This window comes from Pieris napi, chromosome 10 (assembly GCF_905475465.1).
Source record: "Pieris napi chromosome 10, ilPieNapi1.2, whole genome shotgun sequence".
NCBI lineage: Eukaryota > Metazoa > Arthropoda > Insecta > Lepidoptera > Pieridae > Pieris > Pieris napi.
In genome coordinates, this window is record NC_062243.1 from 4,758,342 (window position 1) to 4,783,763 (window position 25,422).

The 25,422-nt window shown below is 31.2% G+C and overlaps 1 protein-coding gene across 2 annotated transcripts; it reads right to left on the reverse strand.

The window, feature by feature from the left end:
- Positions 1-111: 111 nt before the first annotated feature.
- LOC125053306 (transcription factor SPT20 homolog) lies at positions 112-25,176 on the reverse strand. 2 transcript variants are annotated; one of them, XM_047654624.1, is made up of 10 exons: positions 24,940-25,176; positions 24,716-24,860; positions 24,196-24,318; positions 21,054-21,237; positions 20,254-20,327; positions 20,092-20,184; positions 19,219-19,640; positions 16,513-16,588; positions 15,305-15,503; positions 2,285-2,408 (listed from the first exon to the last, which is right to left on the reverse strand). In XM_047654624.1, the coding sequence occupies exons 1-9, from the start codon at positions 24,969-24,971 to the stop codon at positions 15,333-15,335; spliced, it is 1,320 nt and encodes a 439-aa protein (XP_047510580.1). In that variant the 5' UTR covers positions 24,972-25,176; the 3' UTR covers positions 2,285-2,408; positions 15,305-15,332. The 2 variants fall into 2 exon arrangements, with proteins under 2 accessions (XP_047510579.1, XP_047510580.1); XM_047654623.1 differs by lacking the exons at positions 15,305-15,503; positions 16,513-16,588; positions 19,219-19,640; ... (4 more) ...; positions 24,716-24,860; positions 24,940-25,176 and adding an exon at positions 9,513-9,626 and having other exon boundaries at positions 112-2,408.
- Positions 25,177-25,422: the final 246 nt, after the last annotated feature.

The window sequence follows — 25,422 nt, forward strand, 5'->3', positions numbered from 1 at the left end:
CATTGTAGATAAATCTATATGTATTTAGCAATTCATTGCAGTTAAATAAAACATAGGACAGGTTTGTTTTTATAAGTTTTGTAATACTAATTAAAATAACATTTTTATTATATTATTTTATTAAAGACAAAGACACAGGTTACAATATTTGTATATAATAATATGTAATCAAAACATATTCTGTCGGTCGCTGTTTTTAAATGCTTATATGTAGATATCTAGCTTTATCTTGAATTGTAAAAAAATAATCAACCTATGGCAAATGACAAATTCATTCTTAAGTAAAAAATAAATATTACGATTAAGTAGTATGTAGCAATTTTTAGTCTATCTTAAAAATAATCTGTAATACACTATAATCGGAAAAGAGAATATTACTTTAAAGAGTACAAACATAAGTTAAAAAACATTTGTAAATGTTTAATGTGCTTTTTAGTCTCCATTTCTTCATTAATCTATAAATCGATAAAATTTCTATAACCTACGCTTTACAACTAATACTAAAATTACAAGTTTCCTTAAGCAGAAAATAAATTCATTCGCTGTAATAATTAAAAATAAGTAATTTAAGTGAGGTGTAATATATTTTCGGTAATACCAGATTCTAAATAATTTTTTCATTCGAACTTGAAGACTATCAAGCCTAAACCCCACTATCTTTCTATAATCTAGGCATTCTGAGGTAAACTTGTTTGTATTATTTACAACCTAGATAATAGTCAAATATTTTTTGTATTTTGCCCCTCTAACGTTCGCGTATCCTATTCATACATTCATTGCGTTTGAAACGGTCGTACATGTCGTCTACTATCAAAATTTAACCTGTTGGATACATTTACCGGTACACCGTGATTTAGAGATAAAACCTTAGTTACAATATTTAAGTCTTCGTGCGCTCTACCATTCAAACCAGTTTGGACTAATAATTGTTTTAATTCAGCATCTGGACTAAATTGGTTCTGCTGATTTATGGGGAAGAATCCATTTGTATGAACCGGACTGAATGTATTAAATCTATTGTAGTTTAGATTATTAATTCCGAAATTACCTACACCGCTTTCATGTCGGAAGACTCGATTTCCCTGTTTCCCTTGGTTAAAATTTTGATTCTGAGCAAAGTTTTGGTTTGGTTGTAAGAAACTGCTAATTCCTTGAGGAAGGTGATTATTTTGTAAAGGAAATTGTTCCGATTGTTGGCTACGTAGATGAATGAGAAAATCTATAGCCTCTTTGTTAGGTAATGCTTGATTAGCTAACGTATTGCTCTGTGATATGGCTACACTTGGTTGAATAGTTATTTGAGAAGTAGGCTGAATTCCGGTTGGATTTAAAAGTTGCTGTACATTTTTCTGTTGTGCATTTTGCGTTTCCACTTGTTGCCTTTTGAATTGTTCCTGCTCAAATTGAAGAAGTTGTTGTCTTTGCGCTTCTTTTTGCTGGAGAAGAAATTGCTGTTTACGTAATAACTGTTCTTGTTGTATCTGCTGTATCTGTAATATTCTGAGCTGTTCTTCTAAAAATCTTTGTTTTTCTTCGAGTTGCCTTTGTAAAGTTAGTTGCTGTGAGATATAATCTGACTGGGAGATTTTAGGGATTCCGTTGTTATTTGATACATCTTGTTGGGGATTTGAATCTAAGGGTTTCAAGCCATCCTGATTTGTTGTTTGTTGATATATAGGAATAACTTTTTTGGGAATGCCATGCGCGTCTTGATGAACTGTAAAAGCTGCGACGAGTGGTGCCTGATAGACTTGAACGTCGCGTTTATCTACCTCTTCAATATTTGTACCATCCTTATCATGGGTCGGTTTGGGCGTAGTCGTTGTAGTTGTTGTTGTGGAGGTAGTTGAAGTTGTTGATATCAAGCGTGGTTTTGATGTGCTTATTTTGTTTGCTTGACTGCTTCCAAAACTTGATTTTGATGTGATGCTTCTGATTTGCTGAACATTTACTCCCGACTCTTTGGCTTGAAATATCTCTTTGAAAGGTGTTTGTGTTGGAAGTGTTGCAGTTATATAGTTTTCTACATTACCTACTGTTGTGCTAAGTATTGATATCTTGTTGTCTAACAATGTCGGTGAGCCATTTGTGTTATTTCTAAAAGCTTCTTGGCCGTTTACGACAAATGAGTGAATCTGTATATTTTCTTTTGGCTTCCGTACTCCAAAATTATTTTCACTTGTGCTCAGAGTTTCAGAACTTGTAGATGAAGCATCTGTCGATTCTGGGTCTGATACTGTTCCGCTCTCTTCAAGATCGCTTAGCGCTTTCAGTAAAGCTTTTCGAATATATGGATCCAACCGTACAGATGGATTTGGTTCCACACTATTTAATTTATCATTAAAGCCATCGGTAGTGTAAGATTCTTGAGCTGCACTTAATACCAGTATGATTGACAACAATAGTATCTGCAAAAAAGAAAAAAAGTTTTATTTTGTATATTGAGCACAGACACAAAGTATAAATATTTAAATCAATATAGAATAAAGCTATTCATATTATTTAAATAATTAAAGCCTTAAACCTTGCCTAAAGGGACTCCTTTTAATGATATATTTTAGTTTATGTTAAGTTTAGTTATTTATTTCAATGTATATTATTTTATTATTAGTATTATAAATTATTAAATGCTATTTAACTTGACAATTCATAAGTGTAATTGTTTACCTACATGAATAAAGACATATTAAAGCCTAAAAGAAAATGTTTAACTGCATAACTTAGGTATGTCAGTGTTCTTACATAAGAAACGTATGAATAATATTATTAAGGTCATAGTAGTACATGTCACAAGTGATCTTAGCCGATCGCATCCAACGCAGTACATGTTATTCGACAAGCCTTCAATTACCAAAGAATATGACCCAACGCTTTCTCTACTTAAAATCACGAACTTTTAAACAAGTGTCAAAATCGATACCAAATTGAAAATAGGATATCAGAGTTGGCATATAAAATAATTAGTCGTTGTTTTCAACAACAAAAGAACAACACAGTTTGATATACTCAGCTACATATTTACATATTACATATCTACACGTTTTATGTAAAAATACAAACTTATTTTTGTCCGAATTTTCATTCACGCTGTATGTTTATTTTTCTTATTAGAATGATAATAATAATTTATAAACGTATTCTGCAAATATTGGCACAGTATTGTAGTAACTATTTAAATTTACGTTAAACTAAAATAACGTAATTTGTCCTTCGTTTGATACATATTTTACGAAATCTCACTTTTACGTAATTTATTCCGAGAATTTTGATAGACGATGTGGTACCTAATCAAAATCTTATGTTTATCCTATATTTTTTACTGTATAATTTTTTTTTCTTATTATACATTAAGTCATGACTATATACAAACAGATTTTAAAATGTAGCGGATTTTAAAAGCTCAATTAACGGCCATATTGTCACAACTTTGTCATCACAAAAATGTCAATACAATTTGAATAAAATTGACCTCATCTCAGCAATACATTTAAGGTCCATAGTTCACATAAGCACAATCATTCGTCACATTGTGCACGTATTACTTACAAGTTACAAGTGACTTCGGCATTTATCTGTATACAATGGTACGTAATTACATAATGGTAATGTCAACAATAAGAAATTTCTCTTTCAGTAACTAGTATACGAAGATTACTTTAGTTACGTATCTTACACACTTCTCTGAAGATTATAGTACTTAAAGATAGAATAGGTTGAGCAAAGGGTTTACTCATCCAAGAGCTGTTGAAACTAAAATAATATTCTCAAAGGTTTATGCTTGCTATAAATTTAAGATTTACGGCATACAATTAAATGTATATTTTATATATTTACTAGCTGAACCGATGAACTTCGTACCGCGAAATAATTGTCGTGTTACTGAATTTCCTGAATTTAATTTATAATTTGATAAAGGTATACAACGAGCACAAAATAAATATTACATTCATTACTTTATTAAGAAATTGACATAAAAAGAAATAAGAGTCTGAACGCACGCAAAAATATTTGACTACCAATATATATGTTATACATTTTTCATTACTGATATTATTCTACATTTTCAAAACATTAAATACGCCATTATCCGAGTATTGTGGCCAATCTTGTCGATTCGAAACTTTTACTTAAATACGTTCTTTGATTTGAGGGGAGAGCTTACCGTTACGACGGGATGGACAATAAATGTTTGACAGTTAGGAAACCCATGAACATTATGCATTTTTTCTTTTAACTTTTCCAAAAAATTCCTGACAAGAAATCAAAAACCATGAAAATCAGTCCGACTTTTTCGAGTTACAGTTCCAACAAACCCATTTTTTTAGTTTATTTAATTAAGTTTACAAAGTTGCATATGAGGCTTAAATTTCTGTCTAAACACCGACTCTTTGAATGTTGTTCTGAATTTAGCGTGATCAAATGTACTTCAATCGTTGTCAATTAAATTAATTAAGAGTTTTGGTCGATCTTTTCCCATAAATCATTTTTGTCACTGCCGTCGAGCCGATGGTGATGACTGGCATTTAATAGAATCTCCGTCATTGCGTAAATGATTATACAATGAAGTGCGTAATACACGAAAGAGAGGTCATCAGATTCATTAATTATATTAAAATCTTTAATAATTATAGTTAAAACTTCAAAATCTGATTGTTTGTGTCTTAAAAGGCTGTGATTAACCTCTATTAAGATTGAGATCGTAATTTTGTAACTGTTCTAAGTAGATACTTCAGTGAGCACGCTTAACAATAATGAATTATGGCCGTAGCTTTCTCCGAATTATTTAATTTATCTATGTCAAATCTTATACATACAATATCATTATATGGTAATGAAGACTACTGGTGTACCTCTCATAATTGTTTAATAATTTTATACCATTCTTTGTTGTTGACCAATAAATTAACATATATAAATACAATAATTTGAAGTTAAGATATGTGGCTTCAACTAACTGAGAGGTCCTGAGGTTCGACTCCCGATATTTATTTTTATATTTAACTTTGAATAGTGAATTGTACAGAAAATATCTATTCTTTAGGTCGCGAGATGTGTGCGAAATTGGAACGACATCAAAACCGTTACAAAGAGCTCAAAATGATGCATTTTTGAAAGGAACAATCAAGACAAATTTAAATATGCACTTGGAGCGAATAATTTGGCTTTCACGTAACAAAATGTATAGAAGAAGTTTATAACTCATACATAACTCTCAGCTTAGTCTTGGTAACTATGAAATGAAATTATAATACCAAAACATAACTTGATGAAAAAGCACTTCAAAACTATTAAACACATATATATTTTTAACAATGATTTATTAAAATGTACGGGAGCTACGGTAAAGCGACTTTCCCTAAAGACAAATATTAGTATTAAAAAGAACAAATTCGCTAAAAGACTTTCAATTCCTTAAAAAGTTTTAAAACAATCACAAATTACGCTCTAAATCGCAGAACTTTTGGTTTATCTACTAGCCTTAATTTACGCGTACGTTAAATATTAAATGTGTTGTACCGTTTTAGATTCATGTTAAATTTACAAAAAAATGCTAGATCTACTTGATATCATTCTTATATGATGAGAGAACAAATTAGGAAATGTTCTACAAAACACAAAGCTCTCATTATAAGTTTAGATACGCTTAGAAACATTGCATTTGCGTCACCTCATTAGCCTGTAATACTATAATCTTGTTTCTGAACGCATTGTTTTCGGCTTAATAAGTAATATTTTATTACACCAGATTATTGCGCCGTTCCAGTGTAACATTTTTATTGCTCTACATGACGAATTAATAATCACTCTAATATAATCGTGTACAGTGCCACAATAATAATATAATCGTTTATGAAAAGATAAAATCGTTTTAATGACCAACTTTTTATTGTTTTTGAAAGAGTACCGAGAGTTTTTACGCCGGCTTTTTCTCTTGGCCTACACCCTCTGTCTACTTTGCCGATGAGTAGGGATGTCTACCTATTCAAATTGTATGACGTGGAATAAGTGATACCTGTATCTTATATTCCATAATAAACATATTTTTTTTGTCTTAACTCATATCAACACTATTTTACATAGTTTCAGTAAACGAAAGAATATTCAAAAACTAGCATTGGCATGTGTAAAGTTATGTTTCAGACGGCCTTGTGTTTTTGTGTAAATTTTCGTTGTCCAATCTTGAATTTCGTATAGGAAACCCTACTTACTTGGGTATGCCATACTAGGCGCATGCCCACTTATATATACTGGGGCTTTTTTATCAAAGCACAAACGTTATTTCAAATGTATTTGGAAACCGTACCTTTACCAATCATGTTATTAATATCCATTTTAAGTGTATTTGGAAATTTACCAATCAAAGAACAACTATATATTAAATATATCAATGTAGTCAAAAGTGACCTTAATTTTATGACTATCATTTAAAAGGCTCAACGTAATGATAAAGATTCTCACTTGCGAGTTGATTATTACTGGTATTAGCTAAGATACCCTAGAGCGAACAAACTATTAAACATAGTTCTCACGATTGTTATAAACCGTTATACAGTATCATTAAAATCTATTAAAAGTTTAATCTTTGAGAATATGTGTGTAGCTATTTAACTGATGAAGTGGTTTTGTGTGTAGTACTTCCAATTTAACCCACTTCTTGGCGGTAGGTTTGATGTCGTAACTTTCTATAAAAGGACTAGATATTTTACTGTCAACTGTCAATGGTCAATAGAGAAATCTCGAAATGATGACCTATTGTACGCTATACTTGTTTTATACCCATAGAAACATAGAATAAAAATAAGAGGTATTAGTACAGAAACATCAGCGAGTTCATTAAAAAGCATTCAGCATGTACCAAGCTCAGTGTTCATAAATTTGACATCTACGCTATTATTACAAAGGCAATATATTTACTTACATTTAAAATTTTATTAACCTAATGGAAAATACAGTATAAGCGAGCAAGACTGCATTTTTTTATAACCTTTGAAAATGATAAGTGTTTTTTTTTTGGATTTGAAAACCATTATAATAAAATTAGTTGTTGTGTTCATTGACAAAAAGTACGAATTATTTTTATTAAATTAGAGTAACCGAAAGGAGCTTGGATATGTTCCTATATGACTACGAATTAAGTATGGAATCTGAAAAGTCTGCGAAAACGGTCTGTACATTGAATTGTTTCAATAGATTATGTAGGCATGAGTTGTTTAAGTTTAAATTCAGGAAGAACATGTAATCTCTAACAATAGTTAAACACTAATTGTTAAAACTCGTTGATTCGTTTAAATTAAGGATGGTATATCGTGAGAAATGTGATGATCAAAATTATTTATCTAGCTGCTTTCACTGTCTCACGACTAGACATAAATGCATAATTTTTATAAAACATGCTTGTTTTGTTAGATTCAATGCTTTTTAAGTTTTGCAATAAATATTGCTTGATAATGCAGCTTTCTATTAGCGAAGCTTTATATAGTGCCATCAAAGTTTTCAAAGTCTAGACGAAAGCCAGTAGATATTTTTCCAAACCATTACGACCTAGAGGCATTCAAGAAAAGACTGTACCACTCCCTCAACACACCCGCAAGACCCCCGGCGTTGCATGTGTTCATGGGCGGTGGTTGGCACTATTCAATGCGACCGCAAGCTTCGTTACTTTAAACGTTAGACGGGACGTCTTAAAAATAAGCTACTCACTACGTAAATACATAATTTCATTTATGTAAGCGATGCGTCTATTGCGTTTTAGATAGAGAGGATTAATATGTAATATAATTTCGAATTTTCACTAACCATGAAGCATCTGGTTGACAAAAATGTATACGTAGGTCAATTAATAAAAATTAAATATAATTGAAATTGTAAGTAAAATTTAAGCTCAGGACAAAAGAACTGAATTAGCAAGAAATGGGGGCAATTATTTATATACATTTAATCATACTCTCATAATTTAATGTAACGATGACTATTAGAAATTCTCTTAATTAAGCCCAATCGTCCTTTTAAGGCAGCAATAATGACTCCACAAGCGTTTGACGATAATGATAGGTTCTAAAACGCACTGCATAAGCAATAAAAACCGGCCATAATGAAAATACACCGTCATTTTTGACGGGCTTAATACAGATAATATTACTCTTAATGACTATCTTACAATAATCGGTTATTACCTATCGTAACACCATTAATATAAATAAAACACACGAATGCCCATCGTCTGAAGATGAGTTCTATCATCATTCTTACATTTATCATATTTAAGTTTCTTGCGTAATCATCAATTTGTTGATAGTTTTAACATGTTCGTCCACTTCCTCGAGAGAGTGTCGTAACGGAATAAATTTGCGATTTACCATATTAATGAATGGTTTATAGATCTTCTAAGTAGTTTTTATAACCTGTTTAGTTCAAGATTGAAATATTTTCTCATTTAATATTCCTAACGTTATTATGCAATTCGTCATATGTTTATTAATTACTAGAAGTTTTAATTGCACCTATGGCGTAACTATTTGGGTCCCTGGTAACATGAGGATTCAAATCCGGTCTAGTATTTTCTGTTATAGTCTCTTGTCTATTTGCTCTCTTTTACTTGTATATGTAAGATTTCATTAAGTTATAATAATATCGTTTTATACAAATTACATGTTCGACGCGGCAAATTTTTGATTTGTTGAGCATTAAATTAAATTCTAACCAATTATTTCCCGTGTTACTAAAAACCTTAATAATTTAATTAAGTTTATAATTTAAGTATTTTATTAAGTAATTTTATTATTACAACATTTTTCTTTGAGAGCCATGTGTGGGACTCAGTTTTTGGCATTGCTTGGAAAAAATATGAGTATTTAGTTCTTCATTATAGCCGAATAAAACTTTGCGTTCGTTGTTACTACTATATATACTTATTGGAAATGATCCAGCGATTACTTAAAGCATTTAAACGACAAAATAGTGGCCGATTTTAAACAACTTATTAAATCAAAATATAAAGTAGATCATAAGTAGAGTGGTCAAATTCCCCAAATTAAAATTAATTTGTATTTTGTACCAATGCTATTACCGCATTATTGCCTAATAAAGTGGAGAACATATATTTACGTAACTCAATTAAAAGAAAGCTTTCATTTCTATATGCATCATAGTTTCTCTTAATGCAACGGTCATAACACAAGCGCACATCTTTAGAATCCTTAATAGTAGTGCTCTTCCGACAACTTGTAAACGCCAGATCGCATCACGCATGCACTTTACGTAATATGGGAGAAAGCGCACCTTTTGTGAATAGCTTTTAAAATTTTCATTGCGACTTACATTTTCTTTAAAAAAAATTATAGCACAATCTTCGTTTGGGTTAACATTCTAAATTTAAAGTCAATTTTGAAAATCGAATTTGAATTTTTGAACACCGCTAATGGAAAATATTTTTAAAATCACAGATTAATTATAAATGTTATACCATAGACACTAAGTCACTATAGATTATTAATTAAAACACATGTACTCACTAGACGCATCGTGTAAGCCGTCGTTCACAACACCAAAGTGCACTAGCGGCTTCGTCGCTGTAACAGTGTCAACTGCGTGGAAAGAACATCTCAGACCCCCGCTATTGTACGGATAAGGATGTTGATAGATCAGATTTACTGTTTACAAAACCATTCAATAAATGTCGGTTAAATATTTCAGTGTTGTGGGAATTACATATTAGTTTGAAACACTTTTTAACCTAATTACGCAGATGCATAGGTAAACAAGTTTCTTCAGATTAACACATTTAAGTATTTTTTTTTTGGAAGTTAAACTCGAATTTAGTATCTGTTTTATTTAAATCGACTTTTCGTCAGTTTTTCATTGAATAAATTTAGGCTTTAATTCCTTATAGGTAACACTAATTCAAAAGAATTTTGTATGTGATATCGGGGTGAAAATTGTCGAAATTCTTTTAAAGATCTTATATGTTTGATTTCGTAAAAAATATTCTCACTTTAAATTTGGGTGAAAAATAAGAAAATAAATTATTACTAATTTACGTAAAAGTAGTTGGAATATATTTTAAATGTGTAATTATATTTTTAGATGCGTTTTGAATTTATTTATAACACATTATGTACATTTGAATTGTATCAAGTATACAATTGTCGTATCGAATATTAAGAGTACCTACTAAGAATTTATCAGAAGAATATCTAGAGAAAGCTACGTAATAAATTATTGTCGATAACATTTGGCATGGGCAATGCATTGAATACTTTAGGATCGATATGTTTCTTAACATGAATGAATTTATTGAAATACATAGCGCGATATCATGTTGCCATTGCATGTGGCAATCGTTATTTTGGTAATAAACGACAATAATTATATTGTCTCTGGTTTACACGAGTTCTTAATGTTTAAATAAAACGTTTTACCTAATGTAATTGAGAATTTTTTGCTTTAGCTTTGCTTTTTTTCGAGGGCTTTGTAGCAGTTTTAGTCAGCGATAGATTAAATTATATGAAAGTGAGTATTTTTATTTATATGCCATTTTTATGGTTTTTAAATTATAAAGAGCATAGAGTACTTGGATTTTACAATATATTTTTTGCAAGTCTGTAACTGTGTATAAAAAATCATCAATCTAAAATTAAAAATTGTATACTTTATAATGGGATGTTTTAATTGATGGAGGCTTGATAGTATAGTAAATATAGTTTAAGCTATGAAGAAACAGACCAGGTACAGTAAAGTTTATATATTTTTTTTTTTATAGAATAGGGGGGCAAACGAGCTTGCGGGACGACCAAAAAGGGCAGTCCACGCAGCCCATAGACACCCATTATTAGTGGGTGCGTTGCCGGCCTTTGAGGGAGGAGTAGGCTCTTATATACTTTTATACTTTATACTTATATACTTTTTATCAAAGTTGAAACATTTTCATTAAATATTTTTATATAAATAATTTATAATTTTTTTTTAAATCAACTGTCAAATCAATGACCAGCTACTATTTTATGTAAAGTTTTATCGACAACTTTCACGTACAAAAGAATTCAACGCACTCTGCTACGTTTAATATGAAATTAAATTATAATTAAATAGTAATTATACTGTTTAATTAATTCAAGCATAATGTTTGTTTTATTTTATGAATTTTGATAAATCTTTACTATAATTAAGCGTCGAAAACTGATTTTTTTAATATTTGTCTAATAAAAAGACATATCAATTTTTAAAATACAATAGAAGATATTGAATACTTAAAATGTTGTATTTAAGTGAAGTTTTGTTACTGATAATTTTATTAGTGTTTTTACGTTAATAGAAATAGTACATAATGAATACGTAAGCTTGTAAAATGATTAAATAATACAATTATAATTTAGTCTATATAATCTAGTACATTACATTATTTTTAAAATTAACAATGCTTTCATAAACTTGGTATTGTATCATAGCTGGTATTACAAAGGCGATGCTAAGGTCAAAGCGGTAACCGGTCTACTCTCCCAGAGGTCTATGTACTTTCTTTTCCATAAACTTGAGAGTCTGGTGAATGAATCTTGGGAAGTGAAATGTCAAAGTTATATTTCACCTGCTTTATTGGATTTTTATCCGCGTGTTGGTGTTAAAAGGTAAAATTATTTAAAATATGTGTATGTACTTTGTAGGAAATTAAAATTGTTTTCTCTCGTAATACAAAACACACCTGGGCTACAAAGTATTTGTAAATGGCAGAAAGGATTGCGGAAGCTCAAATAGTTTCTTATCATTTAACGTTTTTAGATTCCGCAAAAATTCCTTGAAATGGAAGGGCGAAATATAATACAAACAGGACTTTCTTTATGGGGGCACAAAATTACGTAGATATAAAAAAAAAAATTAACTTAAACAAAGTGACAAAAAAGGTATAAATACAAGTTAATGTAATACGGTTAAAACAAATCCACTTTAATAAATACAGCATTTTAAAATGTTGTAATATTTTAGATTACAAATTTAAAAGCTCTAAGCTTTCAGCTAATAGAGTTCGGTGGTTCTACAAATATAAATTTGTTTATCTACTGAATCTTAGTATCAGGATCTTTGTCCTTTTGTGAGCATAATAAAGCTATTAATCAGTTGGAAATATTAGAGAGATCTTGTTACCTTTGTAATATGAACAATGACCAACTAGTTTGTCACTCAATATGATTGGGTTAACAGGGGTCAAACATGACGCTTTAATTACGAGATGAATTTCGTGATCTTGTACTAAAGGTTTCGAAAACTGATTAAGGTACCTAATTATTATCATGTCAAAATACAAAAAACCTACCTGACTTTTAGTTTAAGGTAGTAATCGAGTCATGTTTTATCTATGATATATATTCAATTCTCTCATTATTCTGAAAGTTTCACCTAGCTGTCATTCCAAGAATATACATAAATACCAAAAATATTTTTAATATTTATAGAAAGAATTACAAATCAATTAAATTTACAAGTGTGGGTTAACTAAGCGGTATTTTTACAATATTGTCCTGAATAATATATCATTAGGTTAATTTTCAACCACACACCGTATTTTCGCTACAAAACCACATCGCTAAAAAACCACACACCGTATATTTTACCGTGTAGGCAGTAACATGCAGTCCATGCATGCATGCAATGACCTTTAAGGGTATTTAAATTAGCGATAAAATGCTTTGGGATGTAAAAGCTTATATCCTCTTTTTTAAATTTAAACTTTTTTTGCTTAGTTTTTAACCAAAAAAGGTTTAAATTTATCAATTCGTAAGATGCTTTATATGGCTAATATGAATAGACACTACTGAAGTAGCACACCATGAAAAATCGGCGTTTCTATGGTATTAAATAATAAATTGCATAACGCAATGAATCACGAATTAAATACTTTGTGACACCCTGACAAATGATTAAATTGTCGCCACGCCTTCTGCGTCGACTTTTTGCCGGTTATGTGTATTTCGTCATTTCGCTTTCTCTACATTTACATATTCTTACGCACTTTTGTTTACTTAAAAAAATTTCACCATGAACTATCGACATGTAGACATTGTAGGTTCGGTTGTGTGTTTGCAGATTTCACAACCTGTTGCTTAGAATAATCCGAGATAAAAAGAAATTGTATATTCTTTATTTTGGTTGATGTCAAATAATCGAGATATACCTAGTACCTAAGTCTTACACTAATTCCTAATTATTTGATTTGAATAATGATACTTACAAAACATAAATCCATAGACATATTTTAAAGTTGAAGAATTTGTTTGACCGCGCTAAATCTCAGGAACTGTACTTCTAAAAACATATTTTTGTGAGGAAAGTCAATTCATGGAGAAGCGCTAATAAAAGCGAAATAAAAAAGATACTTCAAATATAGATCTTTAATAAGAAATTTGAAGTAGGAACAACTCTATGTATAGAATTGACAACTATTTTGCTTTTATTTTGACTACACGTGTCAAGGGTATAATAACAATGTGCAACGATGAGGTTACATCAAATCTTTGTGTATGGCCTTTATAACAATAGATGATTGATTTTGTACAGTGTATTTTGATTACATTGTTCTATAATGAGCGCAGGTGCATGGACTGGTCATTGAACTTACAAGATATGTGGGAATTAAGCTAGATTTAATTAAAAAAATATTTTTATATGATAGAAGCCGACGATAATAGAATATTCTGAATTAAATCAATTTTAACACACCTAGAGACAAAATAATGTATTGCGTCTATAAAATGTTTTTAAATTAAACACAGTACTTGACCTGATTTTTAAATAATTAACCATATTTCTTCGCCAATTTAATTATTACCTTTATTGCAACTTTTAATACAACTTTCTGCCTACATGAGAGTTATGTTACGCCAATAAAACCGTGAAGAAAGGGTTTGTTTGTAATGTATTAGGTTAATACATATTTTGTACTCAATCAATAAATACAACAATTATATTAATACATGAATTATGTATAATCGAGATATAGATATAATAGAGATATATCAAAGCTTAACACTAAGCTAATTTATTTACTTGATTACAGTTCGTCTAAATCGTGAATACAAATAGAATCTGTTATGCGTCAAGAAACTCGTGTTCATATTTTTAAGTTAATGAACTATTTCCAAACAAAAAAGTCTGTATTACAAAACTTACAAGAATCTGTAATTATCCTAATAATAAACCATCATTTTATTATGGTCTATTTTGACCACGCACTGCTATTTTTATTTCAAAACCATCTGCAGGGCTATTCTGTATTTGATCTCGAATCGCCTCAACACAAACAATTCGATAGTGTTGACAAATATTCGTATATGTCAGTTTCTGACAACACGAATACAGATCATATATTTGGCATAGACTACAAATCCACGTTAAGTTCTAAATACGGAGCATTCACTTTATCGAAAAATTTATTGTTTCTCATGATAAAGTTGAATCATATGACAATAGTTTCATGCTGTACTATGTAATCGACCAAAAGATGAGCAGTGCGAGTTAGATTCGTAATCGACAAACGATATTGACAGAATATGCAGTTACGTTAGATCATTATTTTTTATTAGTAGCTTCGGCATGCAGCATCCAATTTTATTACCAGTGAACTAATAAGGCTCCAAATAAAACATACTCAAAGTTCGTTTGAAATTATGTGAACGTTTTTAGTTGTGTGTACCTCAGTAGAACATTTAAGATTTTACATTACAAGTTTTGTGTAACTAATTTTTAGTCATTAATTTAGTGAAAGGTTTAAGTAAAGAAGCGCCATTTTATATGTATTTTAATTCATATTCAATTCGTATGATTGAATCAGACCGATCCTCTCATGCCATGTACAAGTTAATGTAGCAAGAATTATTGCATATATAATGTGTAATCGTTTTTCTATAGCTATAGAATTCTATATAACATTGGGCGAAGCCATCAAAATTTTCTATTATCATTATTATACTCTAACAAGCAAAGGTAACTCAGAATCGGTCATACATCATACCACACCATATTAATGGTTAAAATTAGTGTTGAGAATCCAAGTTACACGTTGAAATTATGGGGAGAGTCGTCAATAACAGCCTTATTATAGACAAATAGAAAGCTCAATAAGCAAAAATACAATAATATTTTTTTTAATACAGGTATAATAAAAGCTTATAATTAAGCTCAGATTCTTTATTTTTCCATTATGAGTTTTTTTATTATTCATTTATTAAATTACACTCGCCTATCTTTTCTAGTTTCGCTTTTTTCATTTTTCATTTTGTTTTACCATATGTTTATACTAAATTTAAGTTAGTCTTACCTGTCTTAATTAGGAGCTGAGACGCTATTTATACGTTTTCTATGTAGTCATTGAAGGGTGCGACATACAGTAATTGAGCGAGGTTGCTCCGCGCATATCTACCGCGCTGTTGGGGTGCCCCATGCCCGGGACGGCCCCATAATGATGCCCAAGTAGCATGATGCTGTTTCACACTCTCCGCTGAGTTACGACGATTCTCCTACGACAGACCATAGTTGCATAGGTAGGCTTTAGGGTGACTCAAGAGACCCAAGTTACTTAGCGTACAAGTTACGATTTTACTACTGTAGTCGTTACAATAAAAACCAAAAATATGTGAGACATTGGACACGGGAAAAATAAGGTGTATCTATATATATAAAAATGAAACCCGTTTTCCGTTGTCACGACATAACATGAAAACGGCTTGACCGATTTGGCCAATTCTTTTTTTATAATATTCTTTGAAGTACGAGGATGGTTCTTACGAAGAGAAAAATTAAAAAAATTAAGTGAAAAAGTCTAAAAACAACACTTTTCTATATTCCCATACATAATATTCGTAATAATACTTAAAAGTCAATTTGAACTTTAATACCATATCATAAAGTTCAAGTGTTAGTGGAGGGGTTCCGGGAAGGTAATTTTTTTATTTTTTTTATTTGTTGTCTTATCAACTTTCTTTTTTTTTATCTTAGCTAGACCGGTGTCCCGAATAGCAGAAAAAGTATTTAAAAAAATAAAGAATCGACTGTTAGGCGGTACGATGTTCGCCAGGCCAGCTAGTTATATATAAAATAACCTTTCGGTTCAAATTTAAAGAAATTAGGAATAATACTATAAAAATAAGTTTTTACTTAAAAAAAACATCTTTTAATTTTATTTTAGGTCCTTACATATGACCCGATGTTTTTTGTTGACCCAACAGAACACCATTTTGTGGAAATTTCGATAATTTCTTGCAAGGTAAAAAAGTCAACTCTGATAGGGCAGTCGAAACCGCCTTCATAGATTTTATTTAGTCCCGTTTTAGAAAAGGGATGAATGAACTACCTATACGATAGCAAAACTGCACAAGAAGTTAGCAATGGTACATACTATGTGATATATATACATGTTTATATTAATTAAATAAATCCTATTTAAAAAATCTACTATTGGTTCCTACCATACAAAACGCCAATTTCATATGTTAGGACCTAATATTTTTATTTTAACTGAATACTTACTTCCTTCTGTAAACATTTCACTCGCATTTGTTGCTTTAATTGCCTCAAATAATCATCCGTCGATATTTCACGCCATCTGTGTTGAAATTATATATTATATTATATGTGTGTGAAATTATATTTAATATAATTTTAGCTTTCGGGTTTTCGTTCAATTCCCGGCTGTGCACCAATGGACTTTGTATATGCGCTTTTAACTCGCTCGCTAAAGGAAAACATCGTGAGGAAAACGTATGTATACCCAAAATTTTGACATGCGAGGCACAGAACGCTGATCACATTCACGTCTATCAGAAGAATAAATAAATCACGAAACAGATACTGAAATCTGAGGTCCAGACCTAAAAGGTTGTAGAGCCAACGTTTTCTTAAATTACTGTTGAGTTTTTTTCTTTAAGACTTTAAAATTTTTACGCACTAGGTATTTTTGGAAGAGGTATTCAATTTTAATGCGGCCTACATATAATACTCTCATCTTAAATTGTGTTGAATCTTATTAGCAAAAGACACTCCATATTCTTTTCTTTACCTTCAGTTAATTAACTAACTTTTTAGTTATTATGAATAAAATTTTTTATTTATTAAGACTTTAAAACCTGGCGCGACTTACACGGACAAACGCCTGGCTAAATAAAAAAAACACAATATTTAGAGTATGCCGACGCTTGGGTATGAGATATTCTGGTTTCTTCAGAATTCCTTCACCGTAGAAATGCTTAGAAAAGTCGGTGCATAGCCGTCGAACACACGACCTCTGGGTTGAGGGTCATTTACTAAGGGTCGATTCGACCAAACTTCAATTTATACTCGAGTAACTATACCAAGAATAATCTATTCCATGATTTTAATCTCGAGTAAATCCATAGTCGTTTGTCCACGTAATCGATAGTATAATTGTGCTAGGAATAACAATACGCGAATAGCAAAAGAATGGTGAACGAAAATAAAACTCGGCAAATAAATGTTGTTCTACAATGGGACAGTGTAAGAGCATACATCATGTCAACTCGATTTTGCCGTATTATAGTGTGAAAAAGTAGCTTTTAACAGGTGTCAAACGACAACAAAAAGTTTTTATTTCTTGTTTGTTTGAGGCTTTCGTCTAAAAAGGAACTTCTGTTGAGCCCAGTTGAATTTCATTCTAATATTATAGAAAATAAAAAATCTAAAAACAAATAAATAAATAATAAATTGTTTAAACATTTCATTATACAATGCTAGACTATTAATTTAGTGCGTTGCGTTGACTTGAAATTAAAACACAGAATACATATTTGTGAAATGACAGAAATCAGCTGATTGGACTGACTGACGCCATTAAATTATTCTAGGAATAGCTGTTATTCCGTGCGTAACGGCGGTATAGTAGCAATTCCCGAATAAGCCCACTATTCTTAGAATTTGTAGTTGGTAAAACGTAAAATTGATTTACTCTCGATTAACTGACGATTTATTCTAAGATTAAGATTTACTCTTGTTTGGTCGAATCGACCCTTAGTCAATAAAAAAATAGCATAATTTTGAATAATTAAATGGGTCAAAGCTGTATACAAATGCATCATATTTACAAATAAAGCCTCTAGCTATGGCTCGCTTTAATGTCAAATGTTACATGGTGTTTGTATACAGAATTTTAATTAACGAAAACTTATGTCTTTATAAGCTATTAATTTCTAAAATTGTTGCGTAATTTCATATCTGAGAATAGGATTTTGTTGACGAAAGCGGTTACATCATGGCAATAGCGGTCCAGGTTTTAATCATGTCTTAAAAATAAGGAATTATTTTAAAGACAAGGATAACTAATACTCTCAATGGGCTATTTGCACTTTATTGTGAGTAATACAATAAAGTATAAAAGATCTTTATGGACTACTATAAGTGGTAAATAATCTAAAATTAAAGATTTAATTAGGCGCCTGGTGGTTAGTACCTGTGACTCTAGAGCAGGTGCTTTCCTCGCTCAACGTATAAGTATCGCAATACAGCGAGGAAATGCTGCCAGCAATAAAGTTACACTGGCCACAAGGACCAAACTTTTAAAATTTGTTTTAATTTTCTCTATTTTTAATTATTATTATTATTACTATGTAGTATGTAGGTTAAGAATATTGTAAATACAGAATATTTCTGTGTTGGAAATAAATATCAATCAAAGACAAAAATCTTTTATTTAAATAATGATTTTTATACGTCAGTCATGTGACACAGAATGTTCACAGATTCGTCAAATCGACACTTACGTAGCATGATTGTAAATAATATGTCTTCGGCTGTTTAATTCTAATGCTGTCGTGGAGTTTAGGTAATTTCAGCTGATATTGTTTTATATCGTAATAGAATATATGTGTATTTGTATTAATTAAGAATCATTCGTAAAACACTTGACGTGTTTACAGGCATGGGTACGTCATAGAGCATGGAGCGACGCCATCTTACCTAGAGTAGGGTTTTGGCGGGTTCTTAAAATTATTTTCAATGTTTACTTTGAATGTTTAAAGCCAATACTAAGCATCTCCAGGATGAATTTTGGTTATCTAATGAGACCGATCATTATATGTAGTATGTAATATTTTCATATTTAAAATTCTATTTTACGTACTACTTAATTACAGCAAACTCAAATGCAGCATATATATATAACCATTAAAATGCTAATATAAATATCAATGTAGGCAACATCCGTAGCACTAAAGTAAAACTCACTGGCATTTCTCCTCCGGAGGTCGCGTGACGTCACTAGAGGGCAGAGTTCGGGCGCCCACTCGTCTTCGTCGAGCCAAAAGCGGCACTAATTCTATGCCACCGGTCAAACGCAAAATTGTTTCTTCAGGTGTCAACTTCACATTTTTATCCTCAGCTCTCGGTAACCGATCGACGTTTGGTAGTCTTTTCACTAATTTCTTTTTCTTTTTACCATAACATTGTATTAGCTCCTTTTCCCGCTCAATTCGTTCCTCTTGGGAACGATTTGACAGATTGATATTTGGCAACTTGTCACTTTGCTCTTTAGATGTCAGTTTTTTATAATCATCAGCTCTCTTTACGTTTGGCAAAGTAAGTGAAGATCTTTTTAGGCGTCTATGGTCTCCTTTCATGTCGTTGAATATTTCGTTATCTGTCCAGCCCTGTAATTTATGATAATGGAACTTTAAGTAAAGTAGGCGTAAATTCATAGTCAAAAAAATATTAGGCAAGAGTATTTTCTCTTAGACTGTAGGATGTAGAAATTGATTGTTGTAGTTTCATAGAGTATGCAAATGTTTAATAAACACTTATTAACCAGTACTTACAAAACACATTATCTTTTACGATCCATAGGGATATTTTACAAAATAAGAGTATTACAATGTAGTGGTACGTAGTAAGTAGGTAGTTACTTTTTCTAGAATTCAAATAAAATAATAATTAATGCACTTTTAGTTTAATAAAAGTATATATGAGGTAACTTCGACTGTCCCTGCATTGACAATCAACGACTCAATCAACTCGTAATCCGCAAGAGAAATAATAGTAAACCATATCTCTTGAATGTATGAAACTCGCCTAAACAAATATATAAAAAGAAGTTCTACATACCATGGACTTTGAAAAGTTTAATCCAATACTACGTGGATTCCTCCAAATCGTGCCACCTGGACCTGGCTTGCCCCAAGGTCCTTCGATAGAGTGCTAAAACCAAACAATCATAAGAGATAATTGTTTAGATAATTCAATGGAAATTTTCGTATAAGTTTTTACCATTTTCCGTTCATATTCCAAATTCTTTCTGATCTCATCTTTAATAACTTTTTGTCTTTCGTTAACTAGTTCATCTGTAAATTAAAGCAAAATCTTAAAAAGCAAGAAAACAGATTCAAATTGAACATGAATGGCGCCAAATTGCCGTATATCACTGAGCATGCGCGAAATTGGATGGTGTCACAGATAACATAAAATTTAAGTATGCCATAGAGATGTTCGTGTTTCTACCAAAGTAATTGTGACACTAACTTTTTGTACTTTGCCCTATATAATATAGTGTTAAAAGTTTACGTCATAAAATATTATTGCGTTAGAAAAATAATTTTTATTTAAATAATGTACTTAGTGCTTTATAAAAGCAGAGTCGAAATACAACTGTGGGTTTATAAAGCACGTCGTTAATGATTCATTTAACGGTTGTAATTATAATTTAAAAAGCGTAAATTTTAATCATTTATAGTATAAGTACGAAAATGAGTGTAGTAATAATATTGATATTTTGTTTAGATGACGCTTTAAATAAGGGTAAATGAAGTACGTTGAATATACATGTGTATTGATATCATTTAATACCCGAACAAGTGACTGTTCTTCTGCTATGTACGCTTTTGAATAACCTACAGAATTACGCTTTCCAAAATCATAATGGGCCATTATAGGCATTTCAAACTATAAAAAAGCTGTCTATTTCCAACAAGATTCCGAATCTCTAGTCGATAGCCATCTTGGAATGTGCGTTAGTTAAATGACGTCTAGCGAGGTGGGTATTTGTATAGTTAGTGGTAATAGAAAGCGACCTAGCATTTGTTTATAGGCTTGCTGTTGTTCCGGTGTTTGTCTGTATCTGATGTCATTTTCAACTGATCGTCTCAGGATTTCGGCGTAGCACAGTTGAGGGTCCTCGTGAAGACGTAAGTGTGCACGACGCTGCCGTCTTTGTGGTGATGACCACCGTTGGCATGTCTCGTGTAGAGAAATACCCTGGAATTATCAGCTTAAAATGAATACAAAGAATGTTAATAAAATCAAGTTAGTAGAGACAAGTTTAAAAACACTATTTTTTATGATGCGCGTATCATAAGGCGTGACGCGGTAATGGAGCTTTTTATAGTGATTTTCCGGAACCGGAAATCAGGACCTTTGGTATTTTACCAAGCGTTGACCAAATGTGCCATGGGGACGGTTAAACTACTCATATGAGGGCTCGGCTCACAAGTTACATAAGTAGGTACACGTACAAAATGAAGTCATTATGATGAATTGAAATAAAATCATCTACCTATACCAAATTGAATAGTAGGTTTTTAATGTCAATGTTTTAATAAAATTAACAGCCAAGAAATGTCAATTTTTAGTAATTAGTATTATTACTATAAGGTTAAGAATATTGTAAATATTGTATATTTGTTTCTAGGAAATAAATACTTTGATATCTAAAATATTTAAATAAAATTAGTAAGAACACTGCAATATTTTCCTTTTACATCATGCTTTAGAAATAAAAAATGGCCGTGAAAGATGGAATTAATAAATTCTAGATGAGCAGTCTGATTAACGTAACATCGAACATTCTGCGACACGATTACGAAATAAGAAATCAAGTGTGTCGAAAATGAATCTGCAACGTAATAAATTTAAAACAACACACGCTTCCATACTTATACCTGGGTTATTAGCACAATTTAATCAAGCTTACATCACATGACCCTTTACCTTTTATAGCATATTGCATTCTTTGTCTCTTACAATACGTGACTGCCTAAAGCTCAATGTCGCTATTGGAATTATGATTAATTATGAATAGCTTACACGATTATAAATAATACGCATGAAGTATATAATTTTTTTGAAGTGAAACTTCTTTAGGCGCATGAGGGTAAATTTTTTACGGATGAAACGCAATAATAATAATATTAGCGTCACGAAGATCTGCAGCGTTTTTGTCGAAGAAAAGGGAGAGAGCTATTGAGACCGATTTAGAGATTGATTGTATTTTATATTTTCTGCAAAATAATTTATTGAAATCTCAAATAACGAATTGTAAATTAAAAATCCACGTGTTTTTAATATCGAAGAAATAAATAATTTTGTTTTTTTAATTTGTATGAATTTTAGACACTTAATATTTTAATGATTTAATTTCATTAAATTCATTAAATTCCTAACATATCTTCCTTTTTCCCTGTCTCGGAAATTTATAATTATGAACAAGACTTATAGTCCAGTCATTTTAGTGAGTTCACCTCAGAATTCGAGATACCCAGCTGTAAGTCTGTAAATACTTGTATATTGACACCCTAAAAGTTGTCTCAAAAACCTACATATGGTAAGGTGTACGCAACTATTAAATTTCAAGGTCACAAAAATCGGGATATTGCGGTTTTTGTAAATATCTCATTTCCTATGGGTTTTTTGCTATTTGTATTTATTATCAATATTGTAGAATAAAATTTTCTCTACAAATTTTGTTCAAAAAATATTTTTATACGGTGAACCGTTTTCGAGATAGAGGGCGCAGAGCGCGCGGTTACACTTCAGGTCAACCGGTGCCTCCGGTCGAAAACGCGCCATAGTTGATCATCAATGATTACAAATATTTGTTAATTTTTATTAACTATTATATTATATTTTATCATTTTTTTCTTAACCTATCCACTTTCTATTCAGTATTAATTTATTCAACAACAAATTTAAGTTATTCACTTCAGCCGTTTTTATGGATTAATTGTAGTGTCAAGAATGATACTTATTTGTCTTATCGTACATTAAAATAACGTATTTTATTGAAGACATCATGTGTATGCTTAGATCAACAGTAATATTGATACATTAAGGGTCGATTCGACCAAACTTCAATTTATACACGAGTAACTATACCACGAATAACCTATTCCATGATTTTAATCTCGAGTAAATCCATAGTCGTTTGTCCACTTAATCGATAGTATAATTGCGCTAGGAATAACAATACGCGAATAGCAAAGAGAATGGTGAACGAAAATAAAACTCGGCAAATAAATGTTGTTCTACAACGGGACAGTGTAAGAGCATACATCATGGCAACTCGATTTTGCCGTATTATTGTGTGAAAAAGTAGCTTTTAACAGGTGTCAAACGCCGACAAAAAGTTTTTATTTGTTGTTTGTTTGAGGCTTTCGTCTAAAAAGGAACTTCTGTTGAGCCTAGTTGAATTCCATTCTAATATTATAGAAAATAAAAAATCGAATAATAAATAAATAAATAATAAATTGTTTAAACGTTTCATTATACAATGCCAGACTATTAATTTAGTACATTGGGTTGACTTGAAATTAAAACACAGAATACATATTTGTGAAATGACAGAAATCAGCTGATTGGACTGACTGACGCCATTAAATTATTCTAGGAATAGCTGATATTCCGTGCGAAACGGCGGTATAGTAGCTATTCCCGAATAAGCAAACTATTCTTAGAATTTGTATTTGGTAAAACGTAAAATTGATTTACTCTCGATTAACTGACGATTTATTCTAAGATTAAGATTTACTCTTGTTTGGTCGAATCGACCCTAAGTGATGATATTTTTTTCCAAAATATAGTAAAAACCAAATGGCCAGTTGTGCTAGTATGAAATATTCCAACTAAAAGAAACATTTGATTAAAGCATACAATTAATTTGTTCAAACATAGCATACAATATTTTTAATATTTACGCATAAGAAAATTTTCGAATGGTAGACGTTTTTGTTCCATTATATTTTAGACAAAAAGTCTTTACTACCATTATATGTTTCATTGTTAATCCTCGAGACCTTTCAATAGCTGGCCTTATTTGCGCCAAAATATTTTGTAGGCGTAAAAAAATAAGTAGCAGACTTTACATTATATTCTTAAATATGCACCATAAAAAACTAACATGAAATTATGACGTTGAAGATTATAAAAGATCTTCTTTACCTTTAGTTCATCGTCTGGGTAGATACCTGCGGCGCGAATATCGGAAAAGCGATTTCCCTGAAGTTTGGGGGCGCCTCCACCAGCTCGACCCCATGGCTCGTATGAAGCCAGTTCTTCTCTTGCCTATATTCAAACAAACTTTTAAAATGTTTTATTAAAAAACAAATTACGACATATTTGAAATGAGAACCTTTCGACTGCCATGTTTTCCCGCCAAGTTGACGTCGTTTTTTGACGTCTAGGGGCTTGAGCCAAAATCACTTTTATATATTTATTAGCTTATAAATATATAGAACAAATATAGTATAACATGTCACATGAACATGAACCTATTGAGTGTATTGTCTTTTAATTCATTTAAATATTGTCCGATAAATCTATAACTTTTGTTAATCTTGTTTATTTCATTGAACCACAGATGTATAAATTAACATACATGCTGCAAGGAGTTCCAGTGGAATTTATACTGATTTAATCTCTTTTCTCTCTATTATCTATATTATTAACGATTCAAACTAACCTGTTTCTGACTTTCGTACTTTTCACGTTTAAGCTGCTGTCGACGTTCGCGAGCTAGCCGTTCCCCTTCTAGCCGAGTTTGTTCAGCACGTCGTCTCTGAAACGCTCGTAGCCGCACTGATCCAGACGAGGGACCACTAAGCCGCCTTATACATAGACATATAGTAATTTACTCCAAACATATTTGAAAAAAAAATCGCTTTTCCAAATTTGAATTTTACCTACCTTCTTAATCGTTGATATGGGACATTGAACATTTATAGCACAAATTTGTATTACGAAGCAATTAAATTTATATAGAGTTACTATTTATTTCATTAAAACGAATGTAGGCTGTAGCTATCCGTTTACAACTGCCAACTTTGCTTCTGAAATGACCTTACGTTTGTATAAATTCAAAGTTGCACGCTTAAGGAATTGTTTCCATTGTTAGTTTTCTTTCGAATGTTTTTATTCTTTTTAACTTGTGTTATAATTGAAATTTCATTGAAAACACGGCTGTGCACCAATTTTTCTTGCGTAAAGTGCGTATTTAACACTAGCTTCTATGGTGAAGGAAAACATCGTGAGGTGACCTGTCTTAGACCCAAAAATCTATGGTGTGAACTCGATGATAAGTTTCGGTACGAAAAGTACAGTTAAAAGATAGAACAGGTGCAAACGGGCATGAGGCTCACCTGATGTTAATTGATACCGCCGCCCATGGAT